The 16,038-nt window shown below is 41.1% G+C and overlaps 2 protein-coding genes across 3 annotated transcripts; both read right to left on the reverse strand.

Moving 5' to 3' along the window:
- Positions 1 to 6,237: 6,237 nt before the first annotated feature.
- Positions 6,238 to 7,552, reverse strand: LOC121521823 (alpha-1-antitrypsin homolog). Its single transcript, XM_041805998.1, has 3 exons — positions 6,943 to 7,552; positions 6,508 to 6,778; positions 6,238 to 6,325 (listed from the first exon to the last, which is right to left on the reverse strand). The coding sequence occupies exons 1-3, from the start codon at positions 7,544 to 7,546 to the stop codon at positions 6,238 to 6,240; spliced, it is 963 nt and encodes a 320-aa protein (XP_041661932.1). The 5' UTR covers positions 7,547 to 7,552.
- Positions 7,553 to 10,956: 3,404 nt separating this feature from the next.
- Positions 10,957 to 15,780, reverse strand: LOC121521115 (alpha-1-antitrypsin homolog). Of its 2 annotated transcripts, none has more exons than XM_041804863.1 (5): positions 15,659 to 15,780; positions 13,554 to 14,157; positions 12,025 to 12,295; positions 11,741 to 11,888; positions 10,957 to 11,624 (listed from the first exon to the last, which is right to left on the reverse strand). In XM_041804863.1, the coding sequence occupies exons 2-5, from the start codon at positions 14,146 to 14,148 to the stop codon at positions 11,433 to 11,435; spliced, it is 1,206 nt and encodes a 401-aa protein (XP_041660797.1). In that variant the 5' UTR covers positions 14,149 to 14,157; positions 15,659 to 15,780; the 3' UTR covers positions 10,957 to 11,432. The 2 variants fall into 2 exon arrangements, with proteins under 2 accessions (XP_041660797.1, XP_041660796.1); XM_041804862.1 differs by having other exon boundaries at positions 15,611 to 15,756.
- Positions 15,781 to 16,038: the final 258 nt, after the last annotated feature.

Consider the following 16,038-nt stretch of genomic DNA (forward strand, 5'->3'; position numbering starts at 1 on the left):
AAATGAAGTCAACATGACAGTATGATGTATAGGATGTATGTGTCAGTTTTTTTTTCTTCGTATATTTTTTTTTTTTACCACAACTTAATGTAAATTAACTGAAATTAAATGCTATCCATCCATCCATCCATCCATCCATCCATCCATCCATCCGTCTGTCCATCCATCCATCCATCCATCCATCACTATCTGCTCAGGCCTTTATTTTCAATAGTTGACATTTACTTCTTGGTCACATGATCGTCCCTTTCACTTCTTTACTGCCTTATTGTAGAAAAACACAAGAAAAAGACATTAAACAAAATTCAACCTTTTTTCAAAGTTCATTTCCTGGTTTTACTGTTTAAATATATTAAAAAAAAAAACATAAAAGGAAAAATGGTGCCAATTATTTGTTTTTTTGGTTTCTGTCCAGAAACAAAAATGAGTGAAGCTGGCTGTTTTCTTGATTTTCATATGATCAAATGCCCTTTCATGTGGTGTTTATTGTGAAAATGGACTTATTTTGATAGTACTTCTGGTTTCCAGCTTCTCCTGGTCACTTGTGTTTGCTGGCAACTTACCTTTGTTCTCCCGAGGTTCCACCATCCCCCACGGCACTGTGGAGAGCAGCTACACCTGCGGCGAGTTTCCTAATCAACAGATCCCTTAAGAAGCTGCCTCTTTCTCTCCACGGTGCCAGAGTTTTGCAGTCTACTCACTAGTGGTAACTCCTGCGCTTGGCTCTCTAAACTATCTACTCTTGTGTATATTTCCAGTGATTTTTGAGAACTGTTACTCACCTGTGTCTCTTTGCCTTACAGTGCCTCACTCCTCACTCACCTGCTGCCCGGCTCAGCACTCTCCCCCACGAAGATCACCTCACTCTGGACATCAGATTCCCCCCTTCCCCCCTGCTCCTGATGAATAAATTGTTAAACATTTTCATCTGTCTCTGCATTCTGGGTCCACTACAACCATCACACATCACATTTCAAAGTAAATTATAGTTTGGCATCCTGATCTTCCTGATCATCAGAACCTGGTATAAGTCAGTAATTCTTGGCAATATTGTTTTTTTACACATTATTTATTTTGGCACAGTGTCAAATGTAAAAAAGAATGTGACACATAAGCCCTTAAGGAGCAAAATGGCTCACTTGATAAATGAGGCTATAAAGTTATTACACATTCATATTTTTGAAACTATTTTTGGTGAATCTTTTAAACCAACTCCCCCTCCAATTATAAAAATTCAATAATCATAACTTCATGAAATGTCATCTTTAAAATGCCAGGTTCTGTCACTGTGCACCCATTTGCTTCAGATTGGAAAAAGTGAAAAATAAAGTGTTTTTAAATACACACAGAGGAGTTTTTTCTCTTCCTGATCACCATCCTGAGGATAAAAGAATACTTAGAATTGTTTGTAAATCCCTTTAATATAATAGCTCTTTCAGAAACATGGATAGATACAGAGAGAGGATCAGACTTTGTACTACAAGGATACAACTTTCATAGTATGAGTAGAAAAAAATGGGAAGGGGGGTGGTGTGGCTCTGTTTGTGGATGAAGGTCTTTCATATGCACTTAGGATGATTTTTCTGTAACTATTGATGATGTGATGGAATCTATCAGCATTGAAATAAGTATTGAAAGATCCAGAAATATAATAGTAAGCTGTGTTTATAGGAAACCAGGATCCAGCATGGATGTATTCAATGTTACTATGGAAAGACTTTTCAGTGCTTCACAGCATAAGATCAGCTATATTTGTGGAGATTACAATGTAGATATGATGAAACATCATAAGCACAAAAAAAAAACCTGTTGAATTTATTGAAATGATGTACAGTATGGGTCATTTTCCAGCAATTACAAAACCTAGCAGAATAACAACAGAAAGTGCTTCCCTTATGGATGATATATTCACAAATAATATGGAAAGTAACACAAGGAGTGACTTATTGATAACTGACATTAGTGATCATCTCCCAGTATTTGCTATTTATCAATGTAAGTATAAGAAAAAGAAACAGGCAAAGGAAATTAAATCTAAAAGGATAAGGACAAAGGAAACACTGGATAAGTTCAAGAATGAGTTACTACAATGAGATTGGAGCAATATTTTCAAAGAAACTAATGTAAACATAGCTGACGAGACATTTCTAGACACTTACATAGCTCTTTATGATAAGAACTGCCCAATGATAAAGTGTAGCTACAGGAATAAATATGCAGAAAAGCCTTGGTTGACTAAGGGAATTCAAAATGCTTGCAAAAAGAAAAACAATCTCTACAGACTCTTCATTAAACACAGATCAAAAGAGACAGAGCAAAAATATAAGAAATATAAAAATAAGTTAATGACTATTATTAGAATATGTAAAAGGGATTCTTATACTAAGCTATTAGATCAAAACAAAAGCAATATTAAAGGTATATGGAACATACTGAACGGTATAATCAGGAATAAACACTCTGAATGTTATTACCCAGACCATTTTCAGCATGCTGGGAATAAAATTTCAAACATAAATGAAATAGTTGATAACTTGAATCAGTTTTTTGTGGAGGAGGGGTCTAAACTGGCTGAGGAAGCAAGGAATAATGAATCAACTTCTGATGCTGTGGTATCTGAAGATACAAATTTGAAATGTATGTGTTTGGGCTACTGCCGAAGAACTTATTGAGATTTTTCTCAAACAGAAAAGGGGAGTGTAATTTGTGGGGGGAAATGAATTTTAAACAAACTGCAGTCCGGACAACTCAAAAAAGCACGTGCATCTCAGTTTGTGGGGTAACGCTTTGGAACAGCCTTGATATTAAACTTAAAGGGCTCTATTTTCGTAGACCAGGCGCACCTGCCCTGTGCCGCGCCTACACCGCGCCAATTGGGTGTGTCCAGGACATTTTGCAATTTTCGTGCACGGCCGAGTCCGGCGCAGCGCGGCGCACCCACGCCTCCGTCCCTCCCACCAGCGCAAGTGGCAAAGAGGGAGGAGAGAAGGCATGGGTGGGTTTAACACAGCCGAGCGTAATCTTCACCAATCAAATGAACGCCTCTCCTTGTTTTTAAATGCGCTGCGGGCAAGGTGCAGTGCCAATTTCACCTCGCCACCACCATGGACGAAGACAGCAGCAGCAGCTCCAGGCGGCCAAACTTCTCCCAGGAGGAAACTGATGTGCTGGTCCGGAGGTCCAAGCTGGCAGTACCAGAATATATGGTAATGCTAACAGACTTCCACGGGCTGATGATGCACAAACTGCCTGGGAGGAAGTTACTAATATTGTCAATCAAGTTTGTCCAGATATTCTGAGAACCGCTGCCCAATGTGAAAAAACAGTTCAATGATGTAAGGAGAAGAGCCAAAAAAAGCTGTCAGAGCAAAGAAGGCACACAGTGGCCACAGGGCTGCGCATCAGAGGCCATGATGTGCGTCACCGTGTGGACCACCTCGCAGGACAGATGTAATCTGTTCCTGTGTGAATAGGAGTACAAAATTAAATGACAATTACATTAAACACAGCAGCAGGCTAATCCAGGCATCATGCTTGTGATTCACCTGCATTCCTGCTCTGTCATCACCAAATAGGAGAACCTTTGGTGATATATTCTCTCCCGGAATCTCCTCCTCATCCTCGTTGCAATAATGTACTCCATCTTTTAAGATCATGTTAAGAATAAAGATTAAAACAGAGAAATATGGGCAATCACAGGTAAATCCTTAAGACACCGACTGACTAACATTTATTCAGCGAGCGTCTCTCTCTTTTTTCTTTTCTTTTGAATTTCATGAGATGAGAGAAGCCGAATATATACTCCGTATCGGATGCCGTGGCTGTTTGTGGTTGGCTGAGAGATGTGAACTGGCTGGTTTTTATCACTCCCAGCTGCCATCAGGTTGAGTTTCAATTACGCGTGACAAACATCTTTGATCTGACATCAGATGTGATGGGACAATTATAGATACAAATGTATATGCTGGTTCAGACGGTTACATTAAATAGTGGTTGCTGTGATTGTTTATTGCATTGAAATGTGCCTGACACTCTGGAAACCTGCCTGTGAGCTTATGGTGACGTGTGCACACTGCGCGCCTGTCAGCCAGATTACCACCACCACTCGCCTGCGCCGAGAACAGACCAGGTTGGGTGCTGGCGGGCTCTCAGCGCACCTTCCGCACAGTGTTTTGGCACGAAATTGTCACTGCTCCAAGCTGAATCTGTCGACACCTCCCCCTGGTGCGCCGCCACACCCATCTCGGTGCAGCCCGGTCTACCAAATTGCCAAATTGGCTGCACCATGAAATTAGATCCCAAAATATGCAATAACACAAAAAAATCAAGTCCTGTTATAAGCAGATGTTAATAGATCAGTACAGAGTCCAAGAATCGCATAGGTAGGTAGAAATGTGTGGATGATTATGAAAATGTTTCTGTTGGTATGAATGTAGGTATGTTTGTTTATATGTGTATAAATTGTTATGTGTATACACATATAACTACTCAGGTATTAGAATCTCTTAGAATGAAGTAATGTGAACGACATCTATACTTGTGTGTATATGTAGGCGAGGCATATGTACACATGTATTTACTCAGGTATCAAAATCTCTTAAAATGAATAGGGTAGGTCTAGAAGATGTATATGTATGTTTACACTGTTGTGTAGAGGTATGAATGCATTTACTAAGGTATTATTAAAATCTCTTGAAATGTAGTAATATGGTAGGTACTCATGGATGTGTATATATGTATATGCTATGTTTAGATACTTTTGTACTTACTCAGATTGCAAAACTTCTTTTATATGAAGTAATATGCTAGGTAGGGGCAGGTTCAGATAAACATGCTTCCACCTCTCTCTTCTCAAACTTTGCTGGAGCTCATTTTTCTTTTTTTGTCCTTTTTGTTTGGTATGACAAGTGATATGATTTTCATAGAGCCATGAATTGTTGTATTTCTGTTGATTTTTTATGTTTAAGATTAAAAAAAAAAATCAAATCAAATCAAAACCTGGTGAATGTCAATTTCCTGGGGGGCAGAATTTCCATATATGCATCAGAATTATTTTTTTTCATCACAGTGTCAAATGTAAAAGAAATGTGAGGGAAAATGGTGACATCTGATGGAAAATAGTAAAAGTAACAACTTCAACAAAAACACTAAGTAGAAAAATACAAAAATATTGGAGTGCATGTTTTTGTTCTGATGGCTCCAGGATCAAAAAATCAAATTACAATTGAAGTCAATGGTGTTGATTTTGGCTTTAAGGGTAAATGTGTTATTTTTGTGCACATTTTGGGTACAACTTGAAATTCCATTTTTCAAAATGCCATTAAAATACATCCAACGGCCAAACATCATGCCAGAGGCCTAAAAACTCTTAAAATGACATTAAAATTGATTTACAAAATGTGACAAAATGGCTCAAAGGGTACCTAAAGGTTCATGAAGCTGTTCCTGAAGCTTCTAGAATCAGTGAAGCTTTCTGTTTCCACACCTGTACATAATTTCACTGCAAAGAAAATACAGTGTGAGCACACTTCCAGTTTGTTCTTGTCAAAATAAAAGCTTTCATTAGCATATCTTTGGAGAAACTGTCATTTGTAGAGAATGCTTTTATTTTGAAAAGCCACATGCATGGTTCCACTATACATTAAACAAGTCACTTGTTGGGGGTTTACTGGGGTAAAACTGATGAAGAATGACAAGTCTTTAATAGCAGGGAGACACGGCCAACACACAGCAAACTGGTGCCTGGTATGAAACTGTGACAGTGAATGCCGGAGCGGACACATGCAGCTGCAAGCAGAAAAACACACAGCCAATCCAAAACAGCCGGTTACTGCACAGACACAGTACAAGGAGCGCTGTGGCCAGATGACATCACACTACCAGTGCAGACTAAAACATGGTGTTCTCCTGGTGAGTTCATACATTCAAATTTACTCAAAATGCAGATATCTAGTGAGTTTTTTGTTCAATATATGATGAGAGATTCCTTTAGCATACTGTGTTACTTTTTACTTTCTCCTCCTGCTTTATTTCATTCTCACAACCCTCATCAGTCACCCTCTGTTTACATCTGAATCACTTCAGTAGCTGTAACTTTTTAGTCTCATCTGCTGATTTAATTCTATCATGTTCAATTTTAGCCCATTTACAGTCTGATAATTGGAACAATGTTAAATCCACTTGCATATTCTGTCAATCTGACTGAATAAAAGAAAATAAATCCTGAATTTTCAGGCTTTACTTGTTGTGGAGCATTTGAAGAGCATTGCTCTTCAAGGAAGCATCAGTAGAGATAGAAAAGTTTGGCAAGAACAGCTCTATGTAACTGAGAAACAGAAGGGCAATACCAGAAATAAAGCATGAACAGTTGAACAAGTCTTTTGTATTTTAACTGAGTTGCTCTCATCACACAGACAAAACAGTCTATTATCCATTATTGAACATGAGGTTTTGTTCTTCTCTTACACATTTATTCAAAAACTGGCAAATAAAGTTGATTGAACTTACTCCATAGAGACTGAGTCCCTCCAGCGTCTGATGTGGTCCTTGTTGATGTAGCCCTCCACCTCCTCCATCTTGTCTTCATCAGGCAGGACGATCATCATGGAGGCGTTGCCCTTGTAAGGCAGACTGACGACGGTGGCGTGGTTTGCTCTGTCCCAGTACACCTTGTAGTCCCCGGTCGTTTTCATCATATCCACCTGAACTTTGGTGGTCTTGTCCACATGAAATTCAGCCTTTCGTGTCATGTAACTTTGGAACGGGTTCTCCCACAGTCCTACAAAAGACACAAACGTCTTATGAACTGACACTGGACTTCTGACCCACAACACTTAAATGTTCTATAAAGATCATTAAAATGGTTTATTTTACATGTTGATGGTTTCTATCTTGCTCCATAGTTGGCCTGTGAGAAAACCTGAATTCAAATCAGCACATTACCTTTAAAGTAGACGTAGTTGATCAGCACCATGACCATAAGAGGATCCAGGTCCTTCACCATGTCTCTGATCTTGTCCTGGGTTTTATTTGCAATAAATCTGTTGATCTCAGCTGCAGCCTCAGAGAGATCCTGGCTGACCTTGAAGATCTCACCAGAGTAAAACTCCTTGACATCATTCAGGAACGTCTCCAGAGGATTGAAGCCAGAGCGCACTGCAGCAGCATTTCCTACATCCAGCTGTAGATTCTCCTGACTGTGTCCATGGACCTCAAAGAGATGTTTGTACTCTTCATTGACCTGGGTTTGGTTGAAGGCGCTGTAGCCCAAGGTGGAGAACAGCTGGCTGTGGGTTTCACCTCCAGCTCCTGCAGACACCATGGACAGGATGCTGGAGATTCCCAGTGGTGAGTAGAAGATGTTCTTTCCAGCAGCAGTGTTGGCCTTCAGACTTTTGTAGAGGGCAAAGGCAAAGTCAGCATTGGAGGAGGACAGCCTGTGGTAGCTAGTATCATCAGGATGGCTGTGTTCAGAGCTGTGGGGGTCTGACCAGGCTGCAGACAGCAGCAGTGCTGTGAGTGTACAACAACTGAAGATACCACGCATCTTTACAGCCTGGTAGTGTTACAGGAAATGATCGAGAAATTTCTTAGAAGGTTTTCCATGTGATTTTGAAGTACACTGACTTGCTGACCAACTTTATGAATGAGCATTTAACTAACAAAACAAACAAGAAATTGATTCAAACTTTAAAGGTTCGGCATAACAGAGGGAGTAGAAAGGCTAAAGTTAACAGTAGTTTAAGAGTCAACATTTTTCGAACAGAACTCAATCTCTTTAATCATTGCACTTTCCTGTAACAATTTCTCCCAACATATTATTACAGGTTTGATAAAAAAAAGTCTCCCTGTTACAAAAACATCTTACTTGATGTGAAGTTGTCATATCAGTTATTCATTGTAGGTCTTACTGTCCTCTTCAGTGTAGTTTCTCAGAAACTTATAATAATAGTAATAATAATAATAACAGTAGTAATACATTTTATTTATAAGAGCCTTTCTGAACACTCAAGGTCACTTTACAGATAAAAACAAATACAATAAAAACAGTAGATCAAGCAAACACAGTATAACACGGGACAAAGTAATTACAGAGAAGAGGCTATCCTGAACAGGTGGGTTTTGAGTCTGGATTTGAAGAGAAGGAGAGAGTCAATGTTGGAGGGCTTGGACTTTTGGATGAGGGCTGAGATATCTGAGGTGGCAGGAGGTTGGAAACCAGAGAATGGCTGAGGTGGAAGTTCAGAGGGGGAGAGTGGTGATGAATTAGAGTCTAAGTGCTGGTGGATTGTGTGAATTTTTTCATTGAAAATGGGCAGTAGGAAGTTACAGGTATCAGTGGAGTAGAGGTGGGTGGGTAAGGAGTCCAGGGGTTGGAGAAGTTTGTTAAGTAGTGAGAACAGAGTCTTGGCGTTTCCTTCTTTTGAACTGATTAGGCCAGAGTAATAGTTTGATTTTGCTTGAGTATTGGAGTCCTTGTACTGTAGTATGTGGGATTTGTGCATTTCCTTGTGGATGGTGAGACCAGATTTTCTATGGAGACGCTCAAGTTGGCGACCTTTTGCTTTCATGGACCGGGTTCAGGGGTAAACCAGGAGGCAGTGTGGGTGAAGGAAACAGACCGAGTTTTTACTGGAGCAAGAGAGTTGAGGATGTTGTTTAAACCATTGTTGTAGAATACAGCCAGATCATCTGGGGTGGATGGAAAGTCCAGAGTGAAGGTATTGTCAATACAGGAGGAGAGGGTATCCATGTTAATGTCCTTGATATTCCAAAATGAAATGAGGCATGGTGGCTTAGTTGTGGAGAGACAGAGTGAGACATTGAATGAGAGGAGAAAATGGTCAGTTAAGTGCAGTTGGAGGAGATGAGACCAGAACAGATTAAGTCCCGGGTGTGTCCTTTAATGTGTGTGGGAAAATCAGAGAACTGGCTGAATCCGAAGCTGTCAAGGCATCATGAGAAGTGGCTGGTGAGGGAACGATTCTTATTGTCCATATGTATGTTGAAGTCTCCTAGCAGTATTACATTTGGTGAGAGAGTGGATAGATGGGTGAGGAGAGCAGCAAAGTCATTTAAAAAATTAATTGTTTGGCTTCAGGGGGCGGTAAACTGTAGTGATAATTGTGGGAGTAGGTCCAGAGAGTTTGCGGGCAATACATTCCAAAGAACCGGAGGCAGGCACAGACACTGGCAGGACTCTCCAGTTCTCGCGGTAAATTATCACGAGACCTACCCTTGAGCCACGGGGTTGACAGATGTGAACAAACCCTGGCAGAGTGGAGTCTTTGAGTTGTGAAAAGTCATTGGGTTGTTGCCATGTTTCAGTCAAACAGAGAAAGTCAAATTTATGGTCGGTGAGGAGATCCTGGATGAGATGTCCCTTGCTCATGAGTGAGCGGATGTTAAGCAGACCGAAGCCGACGGGAGTGTTGTTGTGACTGACAGTGTTAGCCGACCTAGCTAGACTGGCTAACATGCCATGGTCAACAGCCCTGCCAGTGTTTCTGGGGGTGCGACGAGTTGTAGACCAGAGGGACTGTATCTCTTTGGAGCTGTTGAGGTTGAAGGACCGGCGGGAGCCTCGATGAATGTATCCTTGGCGAGGCAGGAGTGCGATGTCCGGGTGGAGGTGCAGGACAGCCGGTGGAGGCTCCGCCAGGTGACAGTGGAGGTGGAGGAGCTCAGCAGCCGTGTACTGGAGTATGCCAGCCACAGGTTGATGAAAAAGAAACAGGAGAGTCCAGGCTAATGCTGACCAGATATAATACTTACTGGCCCACATACTGTGTGCAATAAAAGCCAGGACGGGGTCGCGAGGCCGGTTGGTGTGTCAAACAGGTAGCCCGCTCACACACAAAACACGCAGAAGTGACGGCTCAAAACTTATAGCCCAAGGGTTACTAAGTGGTGTAACCCTCGCTTGAATGCAATGACTTAGTCCATATAGTCCATAAAATAATAAAACATTTAAAAAGTTACCGTTGAGTGGCGGCAGCAAGCCATGCCAGCGTCTCAACCGGAACTGCAGGACTTATGTTTAAGAGATATAAGTGAGTTAAAGTTTAACATTGATCAGCCTCCTCTTTCCTGTGCCTGGAAATGCTACAACACAGTACCTTAAACTTATCATGGCTAATGTTACCTTTATTGAACTTTCTGGGATCTGATCTAAAGGTTATATACACCAGACTTATGGTAAATATGATGTCCTGACAAAGATAATTCAGGACTTGTATGAAAATGTAGGTGACTGATTCTGAAGCATTTCCATTTGACCTCAAGTCAAAAATATACATTCTGTAAACCAACTCCACACTGCAAAGGTACAGCAACATCACACAGTAACAGGATGTAGCTAACGTCAGCAGTGCTAGCACCGCAGGCCTTCAATCCTCTTAGCAGGTTAACATCCACAATCTTGACCTTAAACTCATCCCTCAATGCTTCAGTTATATGTGGCTGTAATCTGACAAAGCCTCTGGATAACTTTATCCCCATTTTGTAGATCAAAATGATGCTAAACCACACTGTTCCTTCAACAGTAGATTGGTGCTGTAGCAGTTAATGTTTCTAAGAACAACTGCAGTGGCGGTTTGAACAAGTATGTAGTCTGTTCATAGAAGTTCATGTGGTTTTCATAACATTTACTTTGTGGATAAGGCTAAATACAGGAGAATACAAAAACCCAGAGGATTGTACGTTTTATTGTAATGTCTTTCCTCAGGTTGCTTTCAACTAAATGTGAACTCAGTCTCACTTTGAGCTGAGTGGGTACTTATTTATGCAGATTTTAACATAATTGCTGAATTCAGATATGGCAGATTGGTGTTCTGTTTGATTTTGAAAGCAAGAGGGATTTTGACTTTTGTATGTTTTTGGTGTATGTGTGATATTGTCTTGTCTACATGGATGAAGCAATACTGAATAGAGACCACAAAACACAGTCAGGAAGAATCATATTTATTTTAAATCTTGTCATTGTTGTCTTTCCATCCTTTCTCTGGTTCATAGAGGAGACTTATCTTATTATGAGACCTCAATCCAGGGAATGTAATATCTGGTCTAATCCGTCCAATTGTAGTCTGAAAACTGGAATCATACTAAATGCAGTCTGTGAATCTGACGGAGTAACACAATATATCCTGACATTTCAAGCTTCACTTTTCCAGTAACATTTTCTATTCTTCCATAACCAGATGTTACCATGGGTTTAGCTACATCAGTGTCTTGCAATATTCATTATAAACAATTGCAGAATATTTGCATAATAAGCTATTCTATCATGCATCATATCATAGCGTACAGTATCTGCATTTATTCAGTTTGGAAGCTAACAAGTGAGTCCCACCCCTAGTGTTTACAGATGAGTCCCGATTTTACAATAAACTATTCTCCAGTGATGAGATGTAGTACTGATTATCTTGGATTCTTCACTCAGCTGTTGGGTTGTTGATCTTGCCCATGAAGAGGATGCTCCCGCTGGAGTTCTCTATGATGAAAACCAAGAAAGGTCTGTTGATTCTGATGGTTGGAGGCAACGATAACAATGTGATCTCCATGGTGCTGACAGCTGTTGCTTCTGTTCCAATCTCAGTGACACTGAGCACAGCCTTGTGTGACGCCTGTATGACGAAAGAAGTGGTCTTTACAAACCTTGAGGAACCATTGCTGACATTGTTGAGTAGGAAATCCCTTTAACGTTCAAAAGCATTAGAAACTGAGAAAAACCCTCCCCTACCTTTGAGATTTTGAGCTTGAACTCTTCAGATATACCAGAGAAATCAGCGTTGTCCTCAAAAGCATCTATGATGCCCATTTCTTTCAGAGTGCTCTCCAGGGAAGCATCAGAAGAGATGGAAAACTTTGGCAAGAACAATCTTATACGACTGAAAAACAAACGACAATCAGAATTAAAGCATGAACAGTTGAACTGAGGCTTTTTTCATTTAATTGAGTTGCTTTTATCATCCAGATGAACTAGACTTTTATTCATTACTTTGAGCATAACCAGGCAATATTAACCTCATAGAGACAGAGTCTCTCCAGCGTCTGATGTGGTCCTTGTTGATGTAGCCCTCCACCTCCTCCATCTTGTCTTCATCAGGCAGGACGATCATCATGGAGGCGTCGCCCTTGTAAGGCAGACTGAAGACAGTGGCGTGGTTTGCTGTGTCCCAGCAGACCTTGTAGTTCCCAGTTCTCTCCATCATGTCCACCTGAACTTTGGTGGTCTTGTCCACATGAAATTCAGCCTTATGTGTATTATAACTTTGGAACGGGTTCTCCCACAGTCCTACAAAGGACACAAACATCTTATGAGTTGACAATGGAGGTCTAACCAACAACACTTTAACTTTAAATTAAGGTAATAATTTTTTTTCAGGGTGCGAATTGTTGAAAAACAGAGGGGGGTCATTTAAAAGAAAAAAAAAATGCATCTTGCAACTGGACTTTAATCTATAGCCAGACATACACTGTGATCCTTCAAGCCTATTCTCACATGGTTTTTGAGTTTGCAGTGTGTAGTTTGTGAGGACCAGCTGGCCTCTGCCCAAAAATATAACCATATAATAATAATTGGGTTAACCGAATAACATTTTTATAACATCTTATATACACTTTTTTGTATTTGATAGTGTGATATGTCAGCTCCTCCTCCCTGGTGGAAGTGAGAGAGACAAACTGCACTGTGCATGGAAAATGACTGAGAAGTGACAAAATAGAAACAGCTGTCCTAGAAATATTTCTCAGTTATCAGTGAATAGAGCAAACAGAACTGTAGACTTCTGTGTTTTAACGCACCGATGCTGTCTCATATATAGGACTCTAACATGAAGTAACTGTGCATGGATCAGCTGGTCAGCTACGTGGATCATCACTGCTCATTTTATTATAAACTCTGAACATATCAGAGCCATGTCTATTGGAACAATGTCAATAAGTTGTCTGTTGATTATAAGCTTCAAATGATTGTTGTGTCTCCTATCTGACCTCCTGTTAACTGCATAATGCACGCACTGGCTCACTGTCTCTTGTTGCTTCAGAAATCCTTCCTCTTTTAGCAATGTCCTTTTGTGCTCGCTTGTAGATAATTTTGGTTGTTTGGACATGCTGCTGTTTTAGTTAACTTGGTAAATGAACTACCAGTAAGTTTATGTCATTGGCTCGTGAGAGTTGAGGTGGGAGTATAAAATAGATGAGGTTGTAAATGCCGATTGACTGACATATCTGTCAGCTACTCATTGTGCTTACAAGAGGCAGACTGCACCAAGCGGGCAGAGCTGTAATTGGTTACTATGTATAATTTCACATGCAAATTATAACCATGCCACTGCGCTGCAATGGGCATTCATTTGGAGCAGGGACAGGGATGAAACACCCCCCCCCCCCAGGATGAAAATGTATCATCTTATCAATGGGAAGAGAGTGGTATCAGGACCCCCCCATCTCCCCTGGCAATTCACACCCTTGGTTTGTTTTACATGTTGATGGTTTATCTCTTGCTCCATAGTTGGCCTGTGAGAAAACCTGAATTCAAATCAGCACATTACCTTTAAAGTAGACGTAGTTGATCAGCACCATGACCATAAGAGGATCCAGGTCCTTCACCATGTCTCTGATCTTGTCCTGGGTTTTATTTGCAATAAATCTGTTGATCTCAGCTGCAGCCTCAGAGAGATCCTGGCTGACCTTGAAGATCTCACCAGAGTAAAACTCCTTGACATCATTCAGGAACGTCTCCAGAGGATTGAAGCCAGAGCGCACTGCAGCAGCATTTCCTACATCCAGCTGTAGATTCTCCTGACTGTGTCCATGGACCTCAAAGAGATGTTTGTACGCTTCATTGACCTGGGTTTGGTTGAAGGCGCTGTAGCCCAAGGTGGAGAACAGCTGGCTGTGGGTTTCACCTCCAGCTCCTGCAGACACCATGGACAGGATGCTGGAGATTCCCAGTGGTGAGTAGAAGATGTTCTTTCCAGCAGCAGTGTTGGCCTTCAGACTTTTGTAGAGGGCAAAGGCAAAGTCAGCATTGGGGGAGGACAGCCTGTGGTAGCTAGTATCATCAGTATGGCTGTGTCCAGAGATGTGGGGGTCTTGACAGGCCCCAGACTGCTGCATTGACCAACGATTGGAGGTATCACACATCTTTACAGCCTGGTAATGGGACAGGAAATAATAGAAAAAATTCGTATAAGTTTTTCCATGTAACTTTACAGTACATTGATTTGCTGACCATTCTTAATAAAGTGTAAGTGAACCTTGGCTCAGAGCTAACTCCGCCCACCTCCGCAATTCAAAAGATGCACAGAAGGTGGGCAGTTTGGCTCTGAGAGGAGGGAGGGGAAAAGGACGGGGCTTTCCAGATGAGGGAGGATTGACAGTGATGTCCCCTTGTCAAAGAGGGACACAGACAGAGTCCCACAACACTGCTGCTTCATAACAATCTTTTAAAGTGGAGGAGTTTTCCCCTCTAGAGGCCCCCTGACGCAGGCTATAGTGTCATGGTGGACCGTGGTGGTTCTGAGCATGACCTGACCATTAGCTCCAGCAGCGGCGTTAGTATAGCCGGAGCTCTCAGAGCCAAGACAGTGCAGGTGTAGGCAGGAGAGGATGGGAGTGGTCTCTGAATGGTAAAGTCAGTTAGAGGCGGTAACGCTCCACCTTTTATATAGAGTTTGTGATGTAGAAACCTACCGATGGTTGGTTTTTTCAGAAAAGATTTTTCAAGGCAGATGTCCATTTGAGCTAATTAAAAGCCTTAAAATCCTGATTTTTACCTCAGTGTACAGTTGAAAAAAATGTTAACCCTTTACCTACTGAGGATAAAAATGGCAATTTGGATATATTTTGTGATTTTGGCTATAAAATAGTCAGGAAATGCCCTAAGTCTGAGAGCTTTGGTCCCTTTTCCCAGGAATACTTGAACTAGACTTTTCAAAACCAGGTTAACCCTTTACCTACAGAGGGAGCGGGGGTGACATGTTTTATATGTCCGGAGTATTATTACCATCACTCTGTCAAAATTTGTCTGATTTGAAAAATTCCAATGGTGTTGGAAAGCTGAGAAAATACACACTATAAATGTGTGTAATAAAACACAGACCCACACAAATGCCACTATCTAACGCTTTTGTTTGTAAACAAAACACCACTCTCACTCGCTCTCCTTTTACTCTCTTCCTGCAGTCTCCTTTTCTCACTCGTCTTCTGCCAAAGCTGCCATTTTCGCTGTGCTGTTCGACATTACTGTAATATATATACCACACATCATATATTGCCGGAAAGCACAGATTCTCAGCTCTCTGTCAGCGTTGGAATTTTTTAAATTGAGCAAACTTTCGCGGAGTTACGGTGTTGAGAATCCGTGTAGCTGTCTCTCCAAACTTCTGGTGAATTGTTTTCAATGCCCACAGAGTGATGGTAATAATACTCCAGACATATAAAACATGTCACCCCCGCTCCCTCTGTAGGTAAAGGGTTAAAGTGCTCACTACCTCTTTAATGAGCATTTACCCAATAAAACAAAGAACAGATTGAATGACACTCCTGTAACAAACACTCTCAAATTCTTACAGGTTTGATTTTAAAATCTAAAGTAATGTCTCACCTTAAATGAAGCTTTCAAATCAGTAATTTATTGGAGGTCTGTCCTTACCGTTAATGTCCTCTTCAGTGCAGTTTGACAGAAACTTCACTGATATTCAGGAGATCCAACTGAGGCAGTGGACACTCCTGTTATAAATGAACTCGTATCAGCCTGCTCTGTCTCTGTCTCTGTCTCCTTATGACTAAAACACCAGATGTACAGGAAGCGACTCTTCTCTAAGCCCCTCCCTTGAAAGGCCACTGTCCAATCCTAGGTTAGCAACTGTAACTATGCATGGGAAGTCTGACTCACTCTCAGCAGACGCTAGTGTACCCAGACCCACAAATCTTTACAGTGGGATTTGGAATTTTTCTCCTTCACAAAGGCGACAAACTGTGAGGTGAGATGTGAGATACATGTACATTGTTACAAGCTCCAGGATTAATAGT

This window comes from Cheilinus undulatus, linkage group 14 (assembly GCF_018320785.1).
Source record: "Cheilinus undulatus linkage group 14, ASM1832078v1, whole genome shotgun sequence".
In the NCBI taxonomy this organism is placed as follows: Eukaryota; Metazoa; Chordata; class Actinopteri; order Labriformes; family Labridae; genus Cheilinus; species Cheilinus undulatus.

Excerpts from the sequence above, each read along its gene's own strand:
- LOC121521823 (XM_041805998.1), bottom strand. The coding sequence starts at position 7,546 with ATGCGTGGTATCTTCAGTTGTTGTACACTCACAGCACTGCTGCTGTCT. Across the intron at positions 6,779-6,942 it reads CAACTACGTCTACTTTAAAG|GACTGTGGGAGAACCCGTTC; the intron begins GTAATGTGCTGA and ends TGTCTTTTGTAG. Across the intron at positions 6,326-6,507 it reads AGGGACTCAGTCTCTATGGA|TTACATAGAGCTGTTCTTGC; the intron begins GTAAGTTCAATC and ends TCTGTTTCTCAG.
- LOC121521115 (XM_041804863.1), bottom strand. The coding sequence starts at position 14,148 with ATGTGTGATACCTCCAATCGTTGGTCAATGCAGCAGTCTGGGGCCTGT. Across the intron at positions 12,296-13,553 it reads CAACTACGTCTACTTTAAAG|GACTGTGGGAGAACCCGTTC; the intron begins GTAATGTGCTGA and ends TGTCCTTTGTAG. Across the intron at positions 11,625-11,740 it reads TCAAGCTCAAAATCTCAAAG|GCGTCACACAAGGCTGTGCT; the intron begins GTAGGGGAGGGT and ends TTCGTCATACAG.